The sequence below is a fragment of the Fulmarus glacialis genome, unplaced genomic scaffold, assembly GCF_000690835.1.
Source record: "Fulmarus glacialis isolate BGI_N327 unplaced genomic scaffold, ASM69083v1 scaffold11114, whole genome shotgun sequence".
Lineage (NCBI taxonomy): Eukaryota > Metazoa > Chordata > Aves > Procellariiformes > Procellariidae > Fulmarus > Fulmarus glacialis.
Window position 1 is genome coordinate 24,139 of NW_009211010.1, and position 20,165 is coordinate 44,303.

The 20,165-nt window shown below is 43.8% G+C and overlaps 1 protein-coding gene across 3 annotated transcripts in view; it reads left to right on the forward strand.

Annotated features, from left to right (window-relative positions):
* The first annotated feature begins 1,824 nt into the window (after positions 1 to 1,824).
* Positions 1,825 to 20,165, forward strand: part of RBFOX2 (RNA binding protein, fox-1 homolog (C. elegans) 2) — a 55,875-nt gene continuing 37,534 nt past the window's right edge. Inside the window, exons 1-3 of one of the 3 annotated variants that reach the window (XM_009577349.1) lie at positions 1,858 to 2,053; positions 8,475 to 8,482; positions 12,458 to 12,604. In XM_009577349.1, the coding sequence (XP_009575644.1) occupies positions 1,858 to 2,053; positions 8,475 to 8,482; positions 12,458 to 12,604 (351 nt within the window). Of the gene's footprint in view, positions 2,054 to 8,474; positions 8,483 to 12,457; positions 12,605 to 20,165 lie in introns of all 3 variants that reach the window. The other 2 variants (XM_009577347.1, XM_009577348.1) reach the window with 2 other exon arrangements.

Below are 20,165 nucleotides of genomic sequence, written 5' to 3' on the forward strand. Positions count from 1 at the left end.
ACGCGACACGGGGCTGCAACGGCTCGGGGGAGTGCATGCAAGGAACCAAGCACTGGCCATGGCTGGCATGCTTGCCTGAATTTTTCTTTCTCAGATAAGGCTGCGGAGTTTTGTGTTTCTGCAGGCAGCAAGGCTTTGCAGTGGCTGGACTTTAGTTAATGAAACTGTCCGTTGTTCGGCACGGGCCAAGGCTGCAGCTCAGCTCTGCTAAGTGGTATTGAATGCCCTTCCCTCTCCTTCTCCCCAGCTGCGGGAGCGTGTGGCCACGTGGCCCCCAGGGAAGGCAGGCCAGATAGACTAATGTCAGAGCAAATTTGGGATTCAGGCAGTGTCTGAATGACCCAGTGCTGGCTGGGGGTGCGCTGCATTTGTCATTGTTTCCTTCGCCCAGAAGGGAAAGCTGCAGGTAGGCTGATAAAGGGACTGAAAGGTTTGTCCGGCTTCACTGGAGGTCCGTCAGCCCTTGCATGCTCTCTGCTGAAAGGCTGCTTTGGTAATTCCCACTCTACCTTTCCTATCCGCAGGATAAGGTCTGCTTCTCTTTTACTCCATGGATTTAAGCGTGCTGGTGTCAGAATAGGCTCGAGCACCTCCAGGCTTTGTGGGGGAGGACCCAGGGCTGGAACAGCAGCCAAAATTTAAAATCAGGATTAGTCTGTTGACACGCACATAAATCAAACAGCCCTCCTATCATAAATCTTTACTGTGGATTTTTTTCTGCTGCGGCGGTGGAAGCAGTAGGAACGGTGTAGCAGCCTGGGCTTCTCGGGGTTGGGTTTCAATGTCAAGGCTGTTCTGCTTCGCCCCAGGTGGTTGAGTGCAGTTCCCTGCTCCCCCCTTGGTGAGATCCCTGCAGTGGCTGCAGGGCTGCATGCTTTCGTGTTTGCTTCGGGTGGTTTTCAGGCATGGTGGGGTAGGTTTTTTACTGTCTTTTGGGGGTATCTTTTGCATGGTCAGCTGTCTGTTTCTGAGTCATCTGGTTGGTGTCAACTACATCTGAGGCAGTGCAAAAAGCTGCTAAAAAGTCCACTGTCCTAGCGAGGAGGTCTCTGTGGGATACCCTAAGCTGAGAGAAGAGTGGGTAATTAATGCCTTGTGTGATGGTAGTGATGCTCAGGACTGGGGGAAGAGTGAGCATGCTCCAGGCTTGTGTTTTCAGATCAGGTCCCACAGCTCTTCAGTGTCTTCTGCACAGTCAGCACAAAGCAAATGGGATATTCCAGCCACTGGTACCTGAGCACCCGTGCTCTGTACTCAGTGCTGCCAGAGCGAAGGAGGGAGCTACTGCACAGATCAGTTTTTAAATGAGTATTTCTTTTCTCTCACTGTAACACAACAGAGAAGAGTGTGCTCTGAACCACACGATATGCTTGCTTATGAGCAGAGCCATGAGGGTCAGGCTGGAGGAGGTGGACCCAGATATGGTACTTCTAGGCATATTAAAGAACCCTGTTCTTCTGCCTGTGTTTCCTTCTCCGTTCCAATGTTTCAGTGCCTCTTCCTCCTTCCAGCATAATGCCATACTGTGTGTAAATCCTTGTGTGAGATTACAGGGGTATGCAATTTGCAAGCCCCATAATTTGTTCTCCATATGCCACCTGGTAGCAAGAAAGTTGCCCAAAAAAGATTAAGAAAACAGTATCATGGCTCAGAGGAGCGAGGCATGCTCTTTTTGATAGAGAAGATAATAGAAGACTGTGCAATATTATGGTGGCGGTGGATGGGATATTCACATGGACGCGCGTGTGTGTATCATTTCTCAGGCTAATATTTTGATCTGTCTTTTATAGTACAAAGCTGTTTTCTCCTTTTCCCTTTCTTCAGGGTAACCAGGAGCCAGCAGCAACTCCTGATGCAATGGTGCAGCCATTTACCGCAATCCCATTTCCGCCACCCCCACAGAATGGGATTCCCACAGAGTATGGGGTGCCACACACTCAGGACTATGCAGGCCAGACCAGCGAGCACAATCTGACGCTCTACGGAAGCACGCAGCCACATGGAGAGCAGAGCACGAACACGGCCAGCACGCAGAATGGATCTCTTGCAGTAAGTGCAGAAGGGTGCAGAGCCAGGAGAGCAGCACAGTGCTTTGGGAAAAAGCAGCCGTTGATTAGATTGCTGACTGTTTCTTAAGTATGCAGCAAATCAGCGATAGACTTGAGAAGGAGAGAATTATAAACAAAACATAGCTTCTGACCTTCCATTACTAGGTTTCTGTCTTTCCCCTTGTGCATGTTCCCCTCGTAAATAGGGGGGAAGGGTCTACAAAGAGCAGTAGTACTTGGGATCATGGTGTTTTTACCATGGTGGCGTTGTCCGAAGACAGTCCTTTACAAAAGTGTTAATTACCTTGTGTTAATTGGCGAACGGTTCAAATGAATGTGGTGGAGGCAAATTCTGGAAGGTTGACGGTACAAAGGGTTAGGGTGAACACGTGCATTGCAGGTGTAATCACAATGTGGTTTTGTTTTCAGGAGGCTAGCAGAGTAGAAAAATACTTTTCTTTGACTTTCTGAAGATGGCAGGGAGCTTCGGGGGGGTAAAGACAGGAGAGGATCTCTCAGCTACTGGACATTCATTTGCCAAACACAGATTTTTATCTTTATTTTTTTTTGCTTCCTTCTTCCCATGGCCTGGAACTGGCTCTGGGCAACATGCTGGCAGATTATCCCAGGAAAAGCTTTATCCACCCCTTAAGCCACTTGTTGAGACTTAACTTCCTAATAAAGAGCCTTATGGCGAGAGCCTTCAGTGCTCACGGGTGGATTTAATCTGTTAATGCTTTCAGTTTTACTTGTAGTTGGGTGTTTGGCTCGTAGAGATTATTTTTCCCCCTGTAAGTACTGAGTGAATTCAATGCCAACGATTGGAAGAACCGATAGTGCCAGCTCGAGTGTGCATGGTTCCCAGCGTGTGCCTCTGCACTGGGCAGTGGCTGCACGGTTGACACCACTGGTTATGACTTTGATAAGATATCTTTGAGTTCATCCTGGGAACGCCACAACTTCAGCATCTTGAAGAAGAAAAAGAGTACAAACCCTGTAAAGCCCATTGATAGCGCATGAAAGGAACTTCAGGTGCCTTACTCAGCAAACACAAATGTAGATGAGAAGAGGTCAGGCTGGAAATAAAACTTAGAGCTGGTGCAGTGTGCAGAAATGCAAGTCATCATTTTAGTACCAGATTGTCCGGTGTTGTTCCAACCCATAAGATCTGGGCTGCCCGTCTCCAGCAAACAGCTATCTCGAGCACTGCCAGTTGGATGGGAAAGCTGGAAACGGGGAATAAAACAGGGCAGTGGCTTTCCCCATGTATTTTTGCTGTTCCCATCCTTGCCCAGAGCTTAAGAGCGTTTCTTTTTAATGGAAATGATGCGAGCCTTGACCTCGGATGTAAGCTCTTGCCAACCCTCCTGCTCCTTTTCCATATTAGGAGCCATCTCTGAGGCGCTGCAGGGCCAAGCTCTGTGTTTCATCAACTAATGCCGGCTCCGAGGAGCCCACAGCGCGCAGGGAGGCTGGCTAGCCTGCGAGGAGGGACTGGGAGCCCATCTGTGCGGGAGGGAGCGTTGCTGGGAGACTGCTGGGAGGCAGCGGTGTTGCCAGGAGGCTGCGGAGGGAGCCTGACTGGCAGGGGTTATCCGAGAAACAGGCTGAATAACACGTAACGCTTGTACTGGCTGTTGGAAACAGGTGGGCATGTCTGGTCTGACCATTTGACACGGTTAAAGATGCGCGAGCTGAGCGTGCAGAGTCGGGCTCGCAGACCGTAGCTAACCGGGAAAGGGTAAGGGCGCAGACGAGCGCATTTGTGCTGCTGCTATGCTGGGACTGATCAAACCCAGAGTATCCCAGATGGTGGCACATGAAGAAATCCAGGGGGAGGGGGAAGGCGCCTCAGCCAAGGGCCTTTCACGTGCCAGACTTTCACACGCACAGGGTCCTGGATCTTCTGAGTCCCTTTATCTTTCTGTCTAGGACTCCTTCTGTGTGCAGTTATTCTGATTCTGTAGGCTGCCTTGGGATGTAATTGCTTGTAAGTTTTCTCCTTCTCAGTATGCTGATTAATGATGTAGGAACTAGGGGAAGGAAGAAGGCTCAGTAGTTACTCAAGCTAAAGCATACTATTAAAATACAGCAGAATAGGTTGGTTATTTCACCTTGAACATCTACAGCTAACGTCAAGCATCTTATCCATTACATACCCTGGTTATTACTTGTTTAACATACATGTTCAGTCCACGTGGACTAGACTGCTATGCTTTAAGGCATCCTTTCCTTTCACCATTTTGGTGTCTTGCTTAAACAACAGTGCTAACTTTAATAGAGCAAAAAGTCGTTGCAGGCAATGTATGATCCTTCCCTCCCATTATTGCGACTGACAAGCGCAGCTGCTGTCATTTGTGTGAAGGCGATACCCCAGACTGAACAGCCGGTGGATTTTTTAGCTGCTGACTTGAAGCCTGTGCTCCCATGGGATGATTCAGAAATTCCTTCAGCCAGACAGATAAGGTCTCTCCTTGCTTTTAAGAACAAGGCCTGTGCTTGGTCCCCTTGGCAGGACAGAGCAAGATAGTGAAAGGTGTGCTCAGATGGCGGTGCTTTCCCGCTTTTCAGGCTGGTAGCCTTTAGGATAATTGCAAAAGTAACAGAGAGTATGGGGTGGCTTAAAGGTCCCTCATGGAAAGGGGATTTTCATCTGGTTGCTAAGACGTTATGCAGCAATGCAGTGGGGTCTGTAACAGGGTCCCTAACACACTGGGTGGGAGCACCTTTTCATAGAAACTTGGCAGATTCTGGCAGGCTAGTCAGTTTGAATGATTTGAGGTTAGCGGTGGTGTCTGGGTTAATAGACAGTGGTCTGGAAGCCTGAGGTCAGACATCAGCAGTGAACTTAAGTAAAATAAACTTTGAGAGTCAAAGTCCATGCCTTCCTACACAGTCTAAAAACCCTGAGCAAAGCAGAATGACTGGTTGGTGTCATCAGCTAAGGATGAACTTGGTTCTGGAGATCTGAGTGTAATGGAAAGCATTCGAAGCTCTCAGAGCAGGGGCATGGAAAAGAAATTGGCACAATAGGTGGTGTAATACAAACAGCTTAATATTTTGGAATCTTTTTTTATTTTAGGATCAAGCCTCATCTGTGGGGCTTTGTTTCTTGCCTGGCATGTGGGTCTCCCAGTCTTCATCTCCAAGCATCTGTCCTTTCTCTTGATACTGTCCCAAAGCACAGCTGAAAGACCTGGATTAAAAATAGACTGAGGTACCGGACCATATTTGGCCTACTCGGTCTGCCTGTTGCAGCCTGTCTCTTAAAAACGGTTGACGCTCTGCATTTCATTTCTTATGGTGCTGGGTTGCCTGGTTTCTTCCCCCTTCCCCCTTCTTGGTTTACATTAGTGCGCTTATCCCTAATGGAGACACCCAGCACAGATAGCTGCAAGTGGAGATGCTAATTAGGCTGCAGTACCTCTGGCGGCTGAGCTGATCTAAAGATTCACTGCTGTCAGAAAGGAGAGATCTGGCTTCAGGCGCAAACTCCCACTCCTATTTGCTGGCTCTGGCATTCCTTACGTGAGCCACTTTAATTCACTGACCTGGCAGAAATCTGTCCAATTCTTTTGCTGGGTTAATGAATTAGAGCTGCTCTTGGAGGGATCCAGCAAATGCTGTTGTTGCAAGGTAGGCGTACGGAGTGCATGGCCAGAAGCCGAGAGCAATTGTCAGCTCTCTGCATCTCCTGGTACTCTACCCGCAGAGGGAAGATTAATCATCCGCTGAACTAAAAAAGCTTGCTTGATAGTAAATGCAATGCACTTAATACTGTGAGCTGATTATTCAACTCATTTCTCTTATTAGTGTCAGAGGGAAGAATTTGTATGTCTGTATAAATTATGAAATGCAGCTGGAGGTATAGAAGTAGAGGAATAAGTTTATGTAAATTACTTTGCATGAAAATGGCAGGTGCTGTCGCCTTGGTGTTATGTTGTCATGAACCAATATAAAGTATTATTTAATTACAGAGCATCGTGTTTCTCGGCTTCTTGATGTGCCATACTGAAACATACTTAACTCATCTGGTCTACCATAAAGGGCTATTGACTTTCTGATTTCTTAAAGGAGACACATCTGTGGTGGCGGACCCCTGTGTATCATGTTCAGAAGCAAGACACGAAAGCTGCTCAGTCATCTGGCAGTACCCCATACATCTAACAAGGGTTTGGAAAGAAGGGAGCCAATGGCACCAGGGTTCCTCAACTGACTTCTGTAACACATGGATGATGTTATAATGATGACTTTCCCTTGGGTATTTCTTGCCTAGTCTGAGATTGCAGAATTTTCCTCTGTAATTATTTTTCATCACTTTAGTAATTAAAGCAATTGCTCATGTGAGGTATTTCAGGTGAAGAATATGTTTAATGAACATCCTCACTTATCTTTTGATACTGCTGAGCAGGTAGACATGAGGAAGAACTAGCTTCTTCAAGTAAGTAGCTAGCTGCTGATTATTTGGCCACCTCAGCTTGGAAATCGCTGTCTTGAGGTAGCAAACTCCGACACTTAACATCAGGAACTTGCTTTGAGTGTGAGGCAGATTATTTTATTATTTTGAGTATGAGGCAGATTATTGTCAGCACTTGTAGACTTGTGTCTAGTGAGGCAGATTTAAAAATGATTTCGAAAGAGAAATAGGAAATAAATCAGCAAATATCATTATGTTAGAGTATACAGCTGTGGTACTTCTGCATATCTCTCAAAGGTTATAGCAGATCTAGAAGTAGTACAGGGAAGTATAATAGTGGTGATGAAAGGGATGTAGCAGGTTCTTTAGGAGAAGAAATGAAATCGTCACTTACGAAGAGTTGACAGGAATGAAGGCATATGACAAGTACATAGAATATTGAATGGTGTGGGAAATAAAATAGGGAACTTTCCCATTTTCGCTTAGGATGTATGCAGGAAATAATCGGGTGCCGCATATGAAAAAAACAGGGGGTTGTTTCTTATTTTTTCCATATAATTAAGAATTCAGCATTGGCACTCTTGTCCATAGGATGCTTTGGAAGTTGAGACATTAGCTGGCTCAGTTTGCTGGAGACAAATCACCAAATGTTTACCCTGTTCTTACAGGGAAAAGTCTTGCTGGCTCCTTCACCTTGTTGGGGCATCCCTGTTTTGTGAGGAACGGGCTGGAACTGCTCACAAAGGGTTTGCCATTGTGACCAGCAGAGCAACCCTTTCAGAGGGCTTCATTTCACTGATTCATTTTAAAAAAAAAAAAAAAAAAAAAAAAAAGCCCAAAAAAAACCTTTAAAAAAAAACTTTCCCAAAAAAAAAAAAAAAAAAAAAAAAAAAAAAAAAAGGCACCAAAGAATCCTATTAAAAAATACTGCTCAGAAAAACAAAGTAATTTTAAACATCACTGCTTGGAAAATATTATCCAACACATCAGAGATGTCTTCGTTGTGCAGGATAGGTAGCAAAGCTTCCTATGTGCTTTCCTATGTTAGGTTTGTGTTCTGACTTCAGGTGGGGTATATCTTTATTTAATGAGGAAAGTGAACAAAATGACTTAAGCTTCAGTATGTGTGAAAACAGGTAACTAACAATCAGAAAAAATATGCCCTGAATTAATCTGACTATATTGAAAATAGTTTAAAAGCCTAGCAGAAGTTATTTGGTACATCTTTAGCAATTTTTTTGGTCTGGTTTTTAGCATACAAAGTATTGGGCACGTTGTTAATTGTGCCTGTAGTGTAGCCCATTTGTTTTTTTAATATAACACTGCTGGCATCTCTGAAAAATCAAGCACATGGATATGATTCTAAAATTATATTTACTGCTATTGAAAGGTGATTATTAGCCCTGAAGTCTTTTGTCTGCTAAGCAAGTGTCATTTAAGCAGCAGAAATTCCCATGCGCTTTGCTCTTGGATGTGTAGGACCTCAGTCCTACTCTGGTCGAGTGTGGTGGGGCAGGAAAGGGGTTTTGTGTCTAGTGCCTAATTCTTCACTCGTTTTTCCACCAAATCTGCTCAGTGGATATCTGGTGGGTGACTGGTTGTTTTGACACGGGTTCTTCACTAGAAGTTGCAGAGATCTTCCCACGTTGTCTGCACTCTCCTTTGCGGTGGGAAGATTGCCTTCTGCCAGTCACAGCTTTCAGTCCTTGTCTCCACACAGTTCCTCAAGCTCTTGATCCAAACAAGTTTTTGTTTTGTCTTTTTTTTTTTTGATCTGAGACTGGTCTAGAAGCAGTGGAGTGAGCACAGTCTGTATCCCAGATTTTGTAAGGCACCCAAGTCCCCTTTTAAATATAGTTATTAGCTACAGTTTGTATTTTGTAAATATTTTCTTTGCAGTGATTTATGGCTCTTAACCTCCTCATTATGATTCACAACATTTTAGACCGCCTGCTTCCTGGGGAGAGGATGGGGGGTTGTTTTTTGCTTTCTGTAACTTGGACCTGAAGCGGTTCCAGTTCTAGAAGCAAGTGGGAGATGGAAACAGAATGTGCTGGGTATTAATAGTCTCTGTGCTGGCCTATCGCATTGGTGTTTGGCTCGTCAGGGAGGTAGTCCTCTGTCTGGCCACGCAGATGGAGATCTGCTCGGAGCTCAGGTGGCGCTGGAGCCCCGGCCTCCCTCCCACCGAGGAGAAATCCTCAGCAATTGCTTGTTCACCAGCTGCTTTAGGACAGAAGAGTCTAGTCGAGAGGTGGGAAGATGGTTGTAGAGCTGCCCCCAAACCTTTCAGAACACCCTCATGTTGCCAGGTGTCCTTCTTCCCTTTTACATGCTTATGTGCACATGTATACATACATACTTCTCTTTGCAGCTGCCTCTTCTTGCTTAAGGGTTTCCTAACTGCTGGCGGGTGTAAGGGAGGAGCTGGCATGGGGGCACAGGCAGCAAGTAGTTAAAAGTGAAGCATATATTGCGTGTGTCCTGAGCTCTGATGCATTTTCAGTGACCTTGAGCAGAGCTCAAAGCTTGCGTGTGCAGGCATGAATGACATTGTCACCTGCATAAGTATATGTTACGCAGACTATGCTGAGGAGGTAAGGTGGATCCAAAACTGTTTCTAAATGCAGGATCTTTGCCGCAGCATGTCTCTGTGTTGCCTGATGACAGGCATTGAGACTTAGGGAACATGTATTAGCTCCCTTCCGAGCTGAATTGCTGACTGTAGCGAAGGGAGAGGGCCGGTTCTTCGCTGTGAAGTGTTGACGTGAGGCCAGAAGGAAGGAGCTGAAACTCCATGTGGGGAAGGAGTCAGGGTGGGGAGTGGGCACTCAGTGAAATGCGGGCTTTTATCATCTGGCCTGGTCAGGGTAGCACTGTTGCCAGTCTCCATTATGTGCTGCCTGAGAACAGGCTCCAGGCCCTTCCTTTCATCTCCTTCCTAATGAATTAAGACAAGGAATAACTATAAAAGGAAAAAAAAAAAAAAGCAAGATCTGAGGAGACTATTTCTTTCATTTATATTGTAGCTGAATGTGTGGCAGTAGATAAATGTATTGAGCTAATGTTATAGTGGCTGAAAGTTCAAATCTTACCTTAGGGCCGTGGACCATAGAAATGAGGGAGCTACAGCATCCAGAAAGAGAAGGTATTTAATGTTAAACTACTGCTGAAATATCAGGATGTATGAAAGCCTGAAAAGCATTTGGGGACTCTTAGTGTAGTCAAAAGGTAAGAGTGGACCAAGATCCCCTGTTCCTTCTATTGTTTCTGTTCTTCGAAGCCTTTGTCTTACTGTACACATCTCACGTGCTGCAAAATGACTCCTGTGTGGCAGCAGCACTCTGCCATATGCAGGAACAGCTGTGGGTGTTTTTGAGCAGACCACTGTACATGATACATTGCACCCTTGGTAAGAAAGGAGTTCTGCCCTCTGCCTGCGAACAAATGGATGGGAGAGGAGTGCAAACGATCTCACAGCTTCCTCCCCTGTGGAAGCGGCAGATCCAGTCCTGTGCAACCTATATTTGAATTTACAGACTAAAACATTTTTGTCGTCACTGTTCAGAATCTGTGCCTTTCCTCATTCACACTGCAGAAGGTGCACTAGTGTGTTTGTTTGAGGATGCACCTCGTGGTGCATGGGCATTTGCCCACTTGTCAATTCCACACAAAGCCATAGAAAACATGGGATTTGGCAAATTGCGGGAGCAGGGCTCCAAAATGGGTTGTAGAGATCCCTCTTAGCAGGAGTGTTGATGATTTTGGGGAGTTACTTTGCAGCACTCACTTGCAGGTGTTATGTACAGTGGTGATGGATAGGCTACTCCTTCTTGGACAGATTTACCCTGAGGAGCAAAGGACTCTGATGGAGTCATAAAAATAAAACCACCAAATAGCATGGTGTGATTGAATAGCAAGCCAGCTGCATCGATTCTCCCCCGAGGGTGCACTTGCTGTATGTTTGGAGGTGCATTTTGTCATAGGGGTGAGGGTAGGAGAAGAGGGGGAACTTGGAGAGGGGGAGGCAGCTTTTTAGATATGATCAAATGGAAGTTTATGAGGTTGTTCTTGAAAATTTGATGTTTGGGGGATGGATGTGTCTTAGGCAAATAAAAATGCTTCATCCTGCTAGGCTTGTCCTGAGACTTGCACAGCTCTGGGAAGTAGAGGTAGTCTCAGGGCAGTATCTTCATTCTTCCTATCACAGCTTAATTTATATTAACCAGATCAAACATGTTTTGTGCTGCCTGCGCAGCCCTACTAAAATAAAATGGAAAGCTGCCACTGCTTTGCTCAGCGTGACAAGTCCCCAGTGCTTACTGTTTGCGTGCTCTTGTCAGTGCTTTATAACCAATATGCAAGTTCAAGGTCATGTTTGTAAGAGGCATTTCTGGCCAGAAGAAGCTCTCTTAATATTGCTAGTTTAGTTTATCTGTGGAGAAATGTTTCTTTCCAAATATTCATGAAGTGTTGTATATTGAATGATGTGCAGAGCAGTCTAGCAAGTCCAGTCAGTGGTTGGGGAGTCAGTGTGGGCAACTCCCTTGAGATTTCTTTCTTCTTTGGTACACAAATTGTATATTTAAAACAGGAAAAAAAAAAAGGCCTCAAAACAGAAAAAAAAAACCCTACTCTTAAATCTTTATTTTTAAGGCCTGAGTGTGTTCTTGAAGGTGCCTAAAAAAGGCTGACTCTAGCAATAACATTATCCTTGCCTTCTCATAGAACTTCTTTTCACTTGATGGGTTAAGGAAGAAGTCACGTTGGCATCTAAAGAAATTAAATGTGCATCACACAAGTGGTCAAAGCATGACTCCTAGGAAGCTGAGGCAAGCAGCAGGAAATAGAGTGAGTGGGTGGGTGCTCTTTGAATACCTTGGCCTGTCAATGCATGCTCTTGGAAAGGGACAGAGCAATAAACCCGACCAAATTGTAGTCTACTTTGTTCTGTAGCTCTGAGTTTTTGAGGTCATTTTTCTGACTAAAGTGCAAAAAATACCATTTTCTCATCTAGCCATTTTGCAAAGGGGCCTTGCCTTTATATTCCGTGCTGTGCTCAAATTTTACCACTTCTTGGTCTAAACCCAACACAAGCAGCTGAGGTTCTCTTCTTTTCTTCTCCCCTGCCAGTCATCTCTGTGGGGGTGTTAGGTCTCTCCTCTGGCACACGGGTCTCCCTTATTCCTCTGCCTTCTTGCTGTACTTTTTATGTCGACGAGTACACCTGGCCCACCGCTTGACCTGGCTTCGCTGTACCAGTCAGTGCTTGGGAATACTAGAACAAATTCCCTTGTTTTAGCTACGGAATTGGTAGCAGAAAGTAGCACTTGGAGTTTTTATAAATCCTGCAGTGGTAATGACTGTTTCCTGTCCCTAGGCTGACTTTTAAATGTACGAGAAAAGTTAATCAAAGACATCCGTAAGCTGTTCATACATGGATTTTACCATTTAATTATAGATCTTCTTTTGGGGTAATGTTTCTCTGAAGGGAGCTTGACAGAGCAGATGCTGTTTTGCCTGGGGATGCATTTCTGGTATTGGCCCAGTGAAGAGCTGCCACTTCAGCTGTGGGATTTTGATGATTGCATGAACATCCTGCCACATGAGATTAGAGTGGCGGTACTACCTCCCAGCTTCAGGATATGAAAGATCCGCCTCTTCATTAGAGCTTTCATATGGTGGCAGCTGAAGTGAGGAAGAACAGGCAAAAAGAGAGAAGCAATTTAAGAAAACCAAAGGCAAATCTACTAAGCTAAAAGGTGATATGAGGGGAGGGAGGCTGAGATGTCATTAGTGTTTACTCATGAAAGGGAGGGGAAGAACAACAGATCAGTTGTTAAGCGTTACTGGCTTTACCAAAATAATTGTCAAGTGCTAGATACCGCAATTGCAAGTGTAGTACTAATACCTAAAAAGAGATAGACAAAGCACGTGAAAGGAATTTGTGTGGTTTCTATTCATGCACACACTTTTGTCTTTCTGATTTCAGCAGACAGAAGGAGGGGCACAGACAGATGGACAGCAATCACAGACACAGAGCAGTGAGAATACCGAGAGCAAATCCACTCCAAAACGACTTCACGTGTCTAACATTCCCTTCCGCTTTCGAGATCCTGACCTTCGGCAGATGTTTGGGGTAAGTTACCAGCGCCTTTTAAGGCATGGCAGATTCTCCTTCCCCACAGGTGGCACACATTGGTGCTGGTGTATTCATGTGAATGAGAAGTCCTTCCCCCTCAATTTAGTCAGCGCTCTGTAAAATATTTGCACGACTAGGACAATTGGTAGCATTTACCTCAGCTGGTAAATACACATGAAAACTATAACTGTGTTGTTCATATCAAGATGTTCAGTGTAACCTAACAATTGGTTTGGGAAAAAAAACAAAACGAAACCTCACCTTATCTCCCAGTAAAGACTAGGATTAAACATTGACTTAATATATCCCTTGCAAAGCCCTGTTTTTCAGTTGCTTAGAAACTTGTTGAAATATTTGTGTTTCCTCATGATCCATTTCTGTGTTGAAAAATTGCTGCAAGGAATTGGCCAACTAGCAATTGCATGTGGAAAAGCTAGTGCAAGTCAGATGGTATTTTACATTGTGTATGATATACATTCTGTTTCTTTTGACCAAATAGTTTGTCTCCCCTAATCTTTGTATGCTATTCATCATTCTCAATTTATAAGCTCTTTAAGGAAGAGTTTGTTCACATAGGTATAGGTGCTGACTCATTCCATGTGAACTCAGACATAAATGAGCTAGATACTTCATGACCTAACCTTCAGGTGAAGTTATCCATATATCATCATCATCAGAAATACTTGACTTGTTGATAATGATGGTAGCATCCTTGGTTGATTGCATGTTTTAAAGTCTTCAGAAATATTTCTTGTTATTTATAAAGTTAACAGTTTCTGCCTGTTTAAGATGCAGTGCAGAGGACTCAAGTCAGGAAAGACCAAAGCTCAGGTTCCTCTTGCCACCTTAGGCTTTGAGCGTATACCTCGGTCCTAACTGCATAGCCAGCTGCTCCTCCAAATTCTGCAGTATTCCTGTTTCAGTTGTTGCATCTCTTGAGCCATCAGTGTGGGTGTGTATGCATGTGCATACACACACTCTCACGTGGAGACTAGTGTTACAGTATTTTAAATGTGTCAAATTCATGGACTTCAAGCTTAGACTGCTATAAGTGAGAGAAGAACTGAGCTTATCTGTCCATGGCTTGGACAGTACAAAGTGAACAAAATGTGCAGAAATGTTAAAAATTTCACGGATGGTCTTCAGCAAGAGTCCCAGTTGCTATATATTGTGAGAGATCTTTGCTCCTTGTTCTTGAAGCTTTTTGCGTCTGTAAGAAGCTATTTTGTGGATGAGACCAAATAGGGAGGAGTGGTCAAAATGCAAGAGGGCAAGGCTGGAGAAATGGGCTGACAGGAATCTTAAGATGCTCAACAAGAGTGAGTTTCAAGCCTTCCATCTGGGAGGGAATAACCCCTACAGCAGTACAGGCTCGGGGCTGGTTGTCTAGGAAGATGCTCTGCAGTGAAAGGTTTGGGGGTCCTGATGGGCAACAAATCGAACATAAGCAGCAGCGTGCCCTTGCGGCAAAGGCGGCCGACTGCACACTGGGCTGTGTTCGTGAGTAGCCAGCAGGCCCAGGGAAGTGATCCTCCCCGTCTGCAGAGGTTGTCAGACTGCATCTGGAATACTGTGTCCAGTTTGGGCTCCCCGGTTCACTTCATCTAAGTGAAGTACTGAAGCAAGCCCAGTGGGCCCCACTAAGATGGTCAGGGGGCTGGAGGACATGGTATGTGAGCAGAGTCTGAGACCTGGGCCTGTTCAGCTTTGAGAAGAGAAGGCAGAGGGGGGATGTTTTTGTTGTCTGCAACTACCTGATCAGAGGATACAGAAAAGACGTAGCCGGATTGGTTTTGGTTGTGTGTAGTGATGAGATGAGAGACAACAAACACAAGTTGGAACATGGAAAATTTCAATTAGATATCAGGACTTGTTTTTTTTTTTTTTTTTTACTGTGAGGGTGGTTAAATAGTGGAACATGTTGCCCAGAGAGGTTGTGGAACCTCCATCCTTGAAGGTATTTGACTTGACTGGACACAGCCTGGCCAACCAGATCTCATTAGACCTGCTTTGAGCAGGGCTTGCACTAAATGACCTCTGGAGGTAGGTCCCAGCCAAAATTATGATTCTGTAATTCTGTTGCAAGAGGCCTGGGTTTGCTTACGTGTTGTTCATACATTAGATTGTCGCACTCCTGACATCTGTGGGAATGTTTTCAGGGTGAAACTCATCTCCTGGCAATCTGTGATTGCTGAATCTTCTCAGTCGCCTGTTCTGCTTTCGTGTTTTTAGCTTGCTTTTTGCTGGTGCAGGGCTGTGTGGTAGGCAGTTCCGTCCAGTTTGGATAAACCGGTTACTGAAATCACAGCCAGTTCTTGGACTGCCTGCTACAATCTGTATTTAGCACGCCCTGCTCTGTGCTACTGCTGCTCCCCTCTCTTGGGAGCTGCATCGCTTACATAAATTGTTCCACATTGTTGCTGCCCCTTCCCTTGGGACCGGTGCTTGGCTTGACAACTGGCCCTTTTCATGCTCGTTCACCTTGGTGCTATTCCTCCCTGTGCTCCTGGTGTGGGGGACATGGATGAGATGGAAATGACAGAACATCCCTGTCCTGATGACTCCTACCTCTGCTTTGCAGATTGGGAGACGCAGGCAATTTGAATGAACTGCCGTCCTGAGAAGTGACTTCTATAAAATACAGCTTAACTGCTTGCATTAACGTTTCCTATCCTTTTCGGGCCCATATGGTTCCACTTCTTGTACATAGAAGGGACAGGGAAATATGCTATATGAGTTGGTTTCTGGTGTTCCTCAAGTTATTTGTTGTTTGTTTTTTTTTTTTCTCCAAACATCATCTCAAGTTCCAGCACAGTGATGTGATTTTAACTGGGGTAAATGGTATATTCCCTATATAACCTTTTGCTAGTTCACCTGGCCCTGTGTTTGCTGAGAGGTATGCCTACCAGAAGAGCATTCATCTTTTGGTGCACAAAAAAAAGGTGCCATTTTCCTGTAATAGAGAACTTTGCTACTTTGCCAAGGAAATAATCAATGGTTCTTGCACATCTCCGATTTTCTGTCAGTGCTGCTCATTTTGGCATGCTCAGAGCCTCAAGCAGGAGAATGTTTCTCTCTGAATCCTCCTTGGTCCTATTTCTTTTTCAGGATCAGCATGCTTTCCCTTGGGTGACTCACTGAAACCAACCCTTTCTCCTACAGGGGACTCATGGTTGTCTGAGTCTTCAGCTGTGGCTAGCCTGTAGCCCCCATCTTCTCCCTCTCCCTTCTGTGTGTCAGGTCACATCTCCTCAACGTCGTATCTGAGAGACTCAAAATCCTTGCCTGGAGTGATTTTCCCAAGCTACTGTACAAAGAGAGGAATTGGGTAGACAGCAAAGCCGTGGAGGAAGCAATAAATGTGATGGTAGGGAGGGAGTAAAGAAGTCCCCTGAGGATGGAACAGCATGCGAGAGGTCAGCCCAGTCCTGGGGCGCAGAACATTAGCTAATGCTTTCGTCCAGACTTGAGTAGAGGTGGACTTCAGATGCGTTGTCCCATGTGTGATTAAATGGATATTACATAATGCTTTCTAAACTTTCACCATTTGTGAGAGCTGCAGACATAAGGATTTCCTGACAGATTCAAGTTATTTGGGTTTCAAACCATCTCTCACTTATTATGTGTTTCTAACAGGTCCCTGAGATATCCTCAGGAACGGAACAAACATTTCCTTATGTATATGCTTCTTATAGGGAGGCAAATAAAATAGGCTGCTTAAAACAGGTAATATTTACTTGACATTTCATGATGCCAATAAAAAGACTTCCAGAAAGTTTCTAGAAGGAATAGGTCATTTTTTAGTGCACACAATTCTCCACCCACTGTGGAATAAATCAATAGTTGACCTTGTTCTAGCAGATAAAGAAGAGTTAATAGCTGACCTGAAATCCCACGGTTGCCTAGGTACCAGTGGTTGTTATTTGTCTGTATTTACTTTGTGCAAACAGAATATGGCATCAGGCAGTAATGTAAGGAGCTTTATAAGAGTCTGTTTCTTCGAGTTTAAACAATTGGCAGGATAACTGCCTGGGAAGGTATCTTTAAAAGGGAAGTGTTAATGGAAGCTGTAAAGTATTCAACAAAATCATACTGATGGCCAAAAAGGCATGATTCCACAGTCGCTGAAACTGTGTTAATAAAACACAAAGCATTCTGCACATTAGGCAGGGAGGATGAAGAAGAGGAGAGGAAGTAAATGGCAGTGAATATAATTGCAAACTTAAACAAAGAAGCAGGTGAGAAAGGAAACATGCTAATCATGGAGATATCGGTGATGTAGGTTCAGAGGAGAAGGCATCGATTTTTTACATGCAAAGAGAAAAGATCTAGGTGTAGGTACAATATAAAATTAGGAAATAGTTGTGTGTTTTTGGGGAAAAAAACCACAACAAAACAAAGAACAAACAGAAGAAACAACAAAAAACCCCAACGTGCTGTGTTTATGATTTTAAAAGGAGGTACTTGTACCGTATCTGGTTTTGTATGTAGTTGATAACAAAGGAGGATGAGACAGTGCTCGCTAATACTTAAAAACCAGCAGATCTAGATAAGGTATGTCCAAAGATAATAGCCAAAGCGAGGAGCTCTTTTATTCATTAATGCTAATTTTTAGCCAATTCTTGTAAGCTAAGGGAGTTGCAGAAGGCTGGAGCTGCAGAATCTACCAGGATTCACTATTGAAAAAATTGAAAGGGATGACCCAAAGAGCTAAGAACTATCTATCCATATGTTGGTCCAAGATAAAAATATTTTTGGGAAGTTTTAAAAAACATTAGAATCTGAAGAAATGGTTTAATACCTGTTCAGCGTGACTTTGTATAAGGTAATATACATCTTTGCAGACAAATACTGTCTTGTCTATTTTGACAAGATTGTACAAAGCAATACTGATAGAATTGAACATTGCTCAACCAATTGAATTAGTCCAAGTGACCAATGTTGATTTTTAAGAAAAAGAATACTTATCTCAAACAAACACAACACACATTAGAGGGATTAAAAGCCTCTTTAATGATAGATAATAAAAAGTAGTAGTTATTGGGGAGACATCAGTGATCAAGACTGTTTCTAGTGTCAGTTTCCCCAGGGATCTGTTTCAGTCATGGTCCTGTTCAGTATCTGTATCAATCCACGGAGACAGTGCTATTAAAACCTTGCCAGTAAGGTTTACAGTTAAAAAACTATTTGAGGAGGACGAAAGAGAAAGATAAGGTTACTGTTGGAGAATGACTTGAAATGCCTGGTTAACTGAGGATAAATCCAATAAAAACATGTTTGATGCAGCTCAGTGCAGAGTACTGAGTATGTGGGAACCGGGCTGCGCTTGTAGGATGGAAAGCTTTCTCTGGAAAACACTGATTTGGGAGAGTGCTAGTGATCGTTGAAGATAGTTGCTTCAACAATGCAAAGGGGGGTATCAGGTTGAAGGATGGATGTGATCTTGCTCATGTTCAAAGTTGAAAAGACTGTGACTGCATAATTTTGTTCAGTTCTGAGATCAGTTTAGGACCAAAACAATTATCTAGGGCTTGGAAGATGAGTGGCTTTTTAACTGTGTAAGGTGTTGGGTACATGATTTACACAGCTTATTAAAGAGAGGTTGGGAGATGACAAGTCTGTTCTGTACAGGTGCTTATGCATGGATGATACCTACTAATAGGGGGTTTAGGTCTCTTTTACAGTCATAATAAGATTTTCCAGTTGGAAGCTGAGATTTAATACAATTAACCTTGAAATAAGAGAAAAATTCTTAGTCATTTAGGCTAATTTAAACAATGGAACAACTTACCAGGGAGTAGAAGAGTTGCCATCAGTGTTAAAAACAAGTTAGCAACTCTTCAAAATCTTACTATCCAGTTTCTGAAGGACATTTTTTGGCTAATGTGTGTAAGGACTCTGACATGATGGTGGTAGTCTCCTTAACTCCTGGTAGGCTGTTCCCTTCCTTACTGGACTACCTATGCAGAAGAAAAGCTCATGTTTTCCTCAACATGTTTCCAGTCCTTTCAGCTTTGTGCTATGATAGTGTCTGTGCTTGTACCTCACGGCTGATAGCTTCAGTCCTTCCCTCTTAGGCTTCAAGAAGCAGTTTTCCTCCCAGTTTAAAATTGGCTGGGATACTCTGATGAGTTCTGGACTTCAGAGTCAGATTGACTTCAGAGTCAGATTGACTTCAGAGTCTCCTGGGGAAGATGGAGGCCGGGTTGGACTGCCTGCAAGAGGAAAATCCATCTGTTCTCAAGCTGAATCATGAATTGCCTCCACAAAAACAAGCGAAGTGGATCGTTTTGGTAGTTCATACAGGTGTCTGTGCACTAAATCCTTCTTATCTGTTGTGAGAACAACAGTATGAGGAGTCAGAATTGATGTTTCTCAGAATTTACCGTGGTGAATCTTCAACTATTTTTAAAAAAGGAGAATAGCGTAAGGTAAAATTAAGGACTATGTTGATGATGATTGCAGATGAAGGTGGGATAGTACAGTACAGGGTGTGAATTCTCCCAGGCTCTGGCTTCAGGTGGAGACATTGCCTTTTTAAAAACATGCTCACTCCATGGCTACTACTTGTAGGCTGCTAACTGCTTCTGTTGGGGAACATCATCAGCCCAGTTGATAAAGGGTTTTTGTGCGTTATCAGCTACAGCAGTAATAATGCATAGCTGATTTATATAAAGGTGACTATTCTGTCACATTTAATAACTTTCAGTTAATGAAGTTATTAATAACTTTATTAAAGGTGACAGAAAGGTAGCTACTCTTTTTTTAACATTGGATTTTAAGGCAGGTAATGTTGTTACCCTTTTCCTTCTCTAAGCATAATTCATATCTCTACTGCAAGGTTCTTTATGGTGCATGTTTGTGTTAGACCACTGCTTTGTATGATCCAAGCAGCATAGCTCTGAGAGCTCAGATATTTTTGGAAGCTCTTGCAGCCTTCAGATCTCGGCCTCTGGGGAAACATTTTGGCACTTTGCACTTCCTAAAATATCTCAGTGGATATAGTTTCTCATCCAACTTCATTCTGGTGTCGAGAGTGCAAAACACCTCCATGAGCCTATAGTTTGAGGCTAAAGCAATAACAACCTAGACTACAGCTCTTTCTCACCAAGAATTTGGTAGAATTTTAAGTCTGTATTTGCCAGTAAGTAAATTTAAATATGCAAGTAATTCATGATACACAAGTATTGGCAACGGCAGAAAACTACTCATTGGGCATTAAGGTAAGTAGGTAAATAATACAGTAGACCAAGAAGCTCTGACCTGCAGGTGTTGATGCAGTGAGGCCTGAAGTACAGCAATAGGAAAGTTGCTGAAAGGGACTCTGCTTTCTGAGCATATTGGACATCTGAAGGAGGAAATCCTGTCTTCAGAATATCAAGATGTATTTTCGTTTTTTCATCTCCGAATCACTGATCACACGTAACAAGTCCTACGTGCCAGTATTGGAGAAGAAGCATTCTGACACAGGTGGCCTCTTTGTGATGATTCTTGTTTCCGAGCTCTTCCTGCAATGAGAAAGAGCTCCAGCCCTGTCACAGGCAGAACTTTGTTCCTG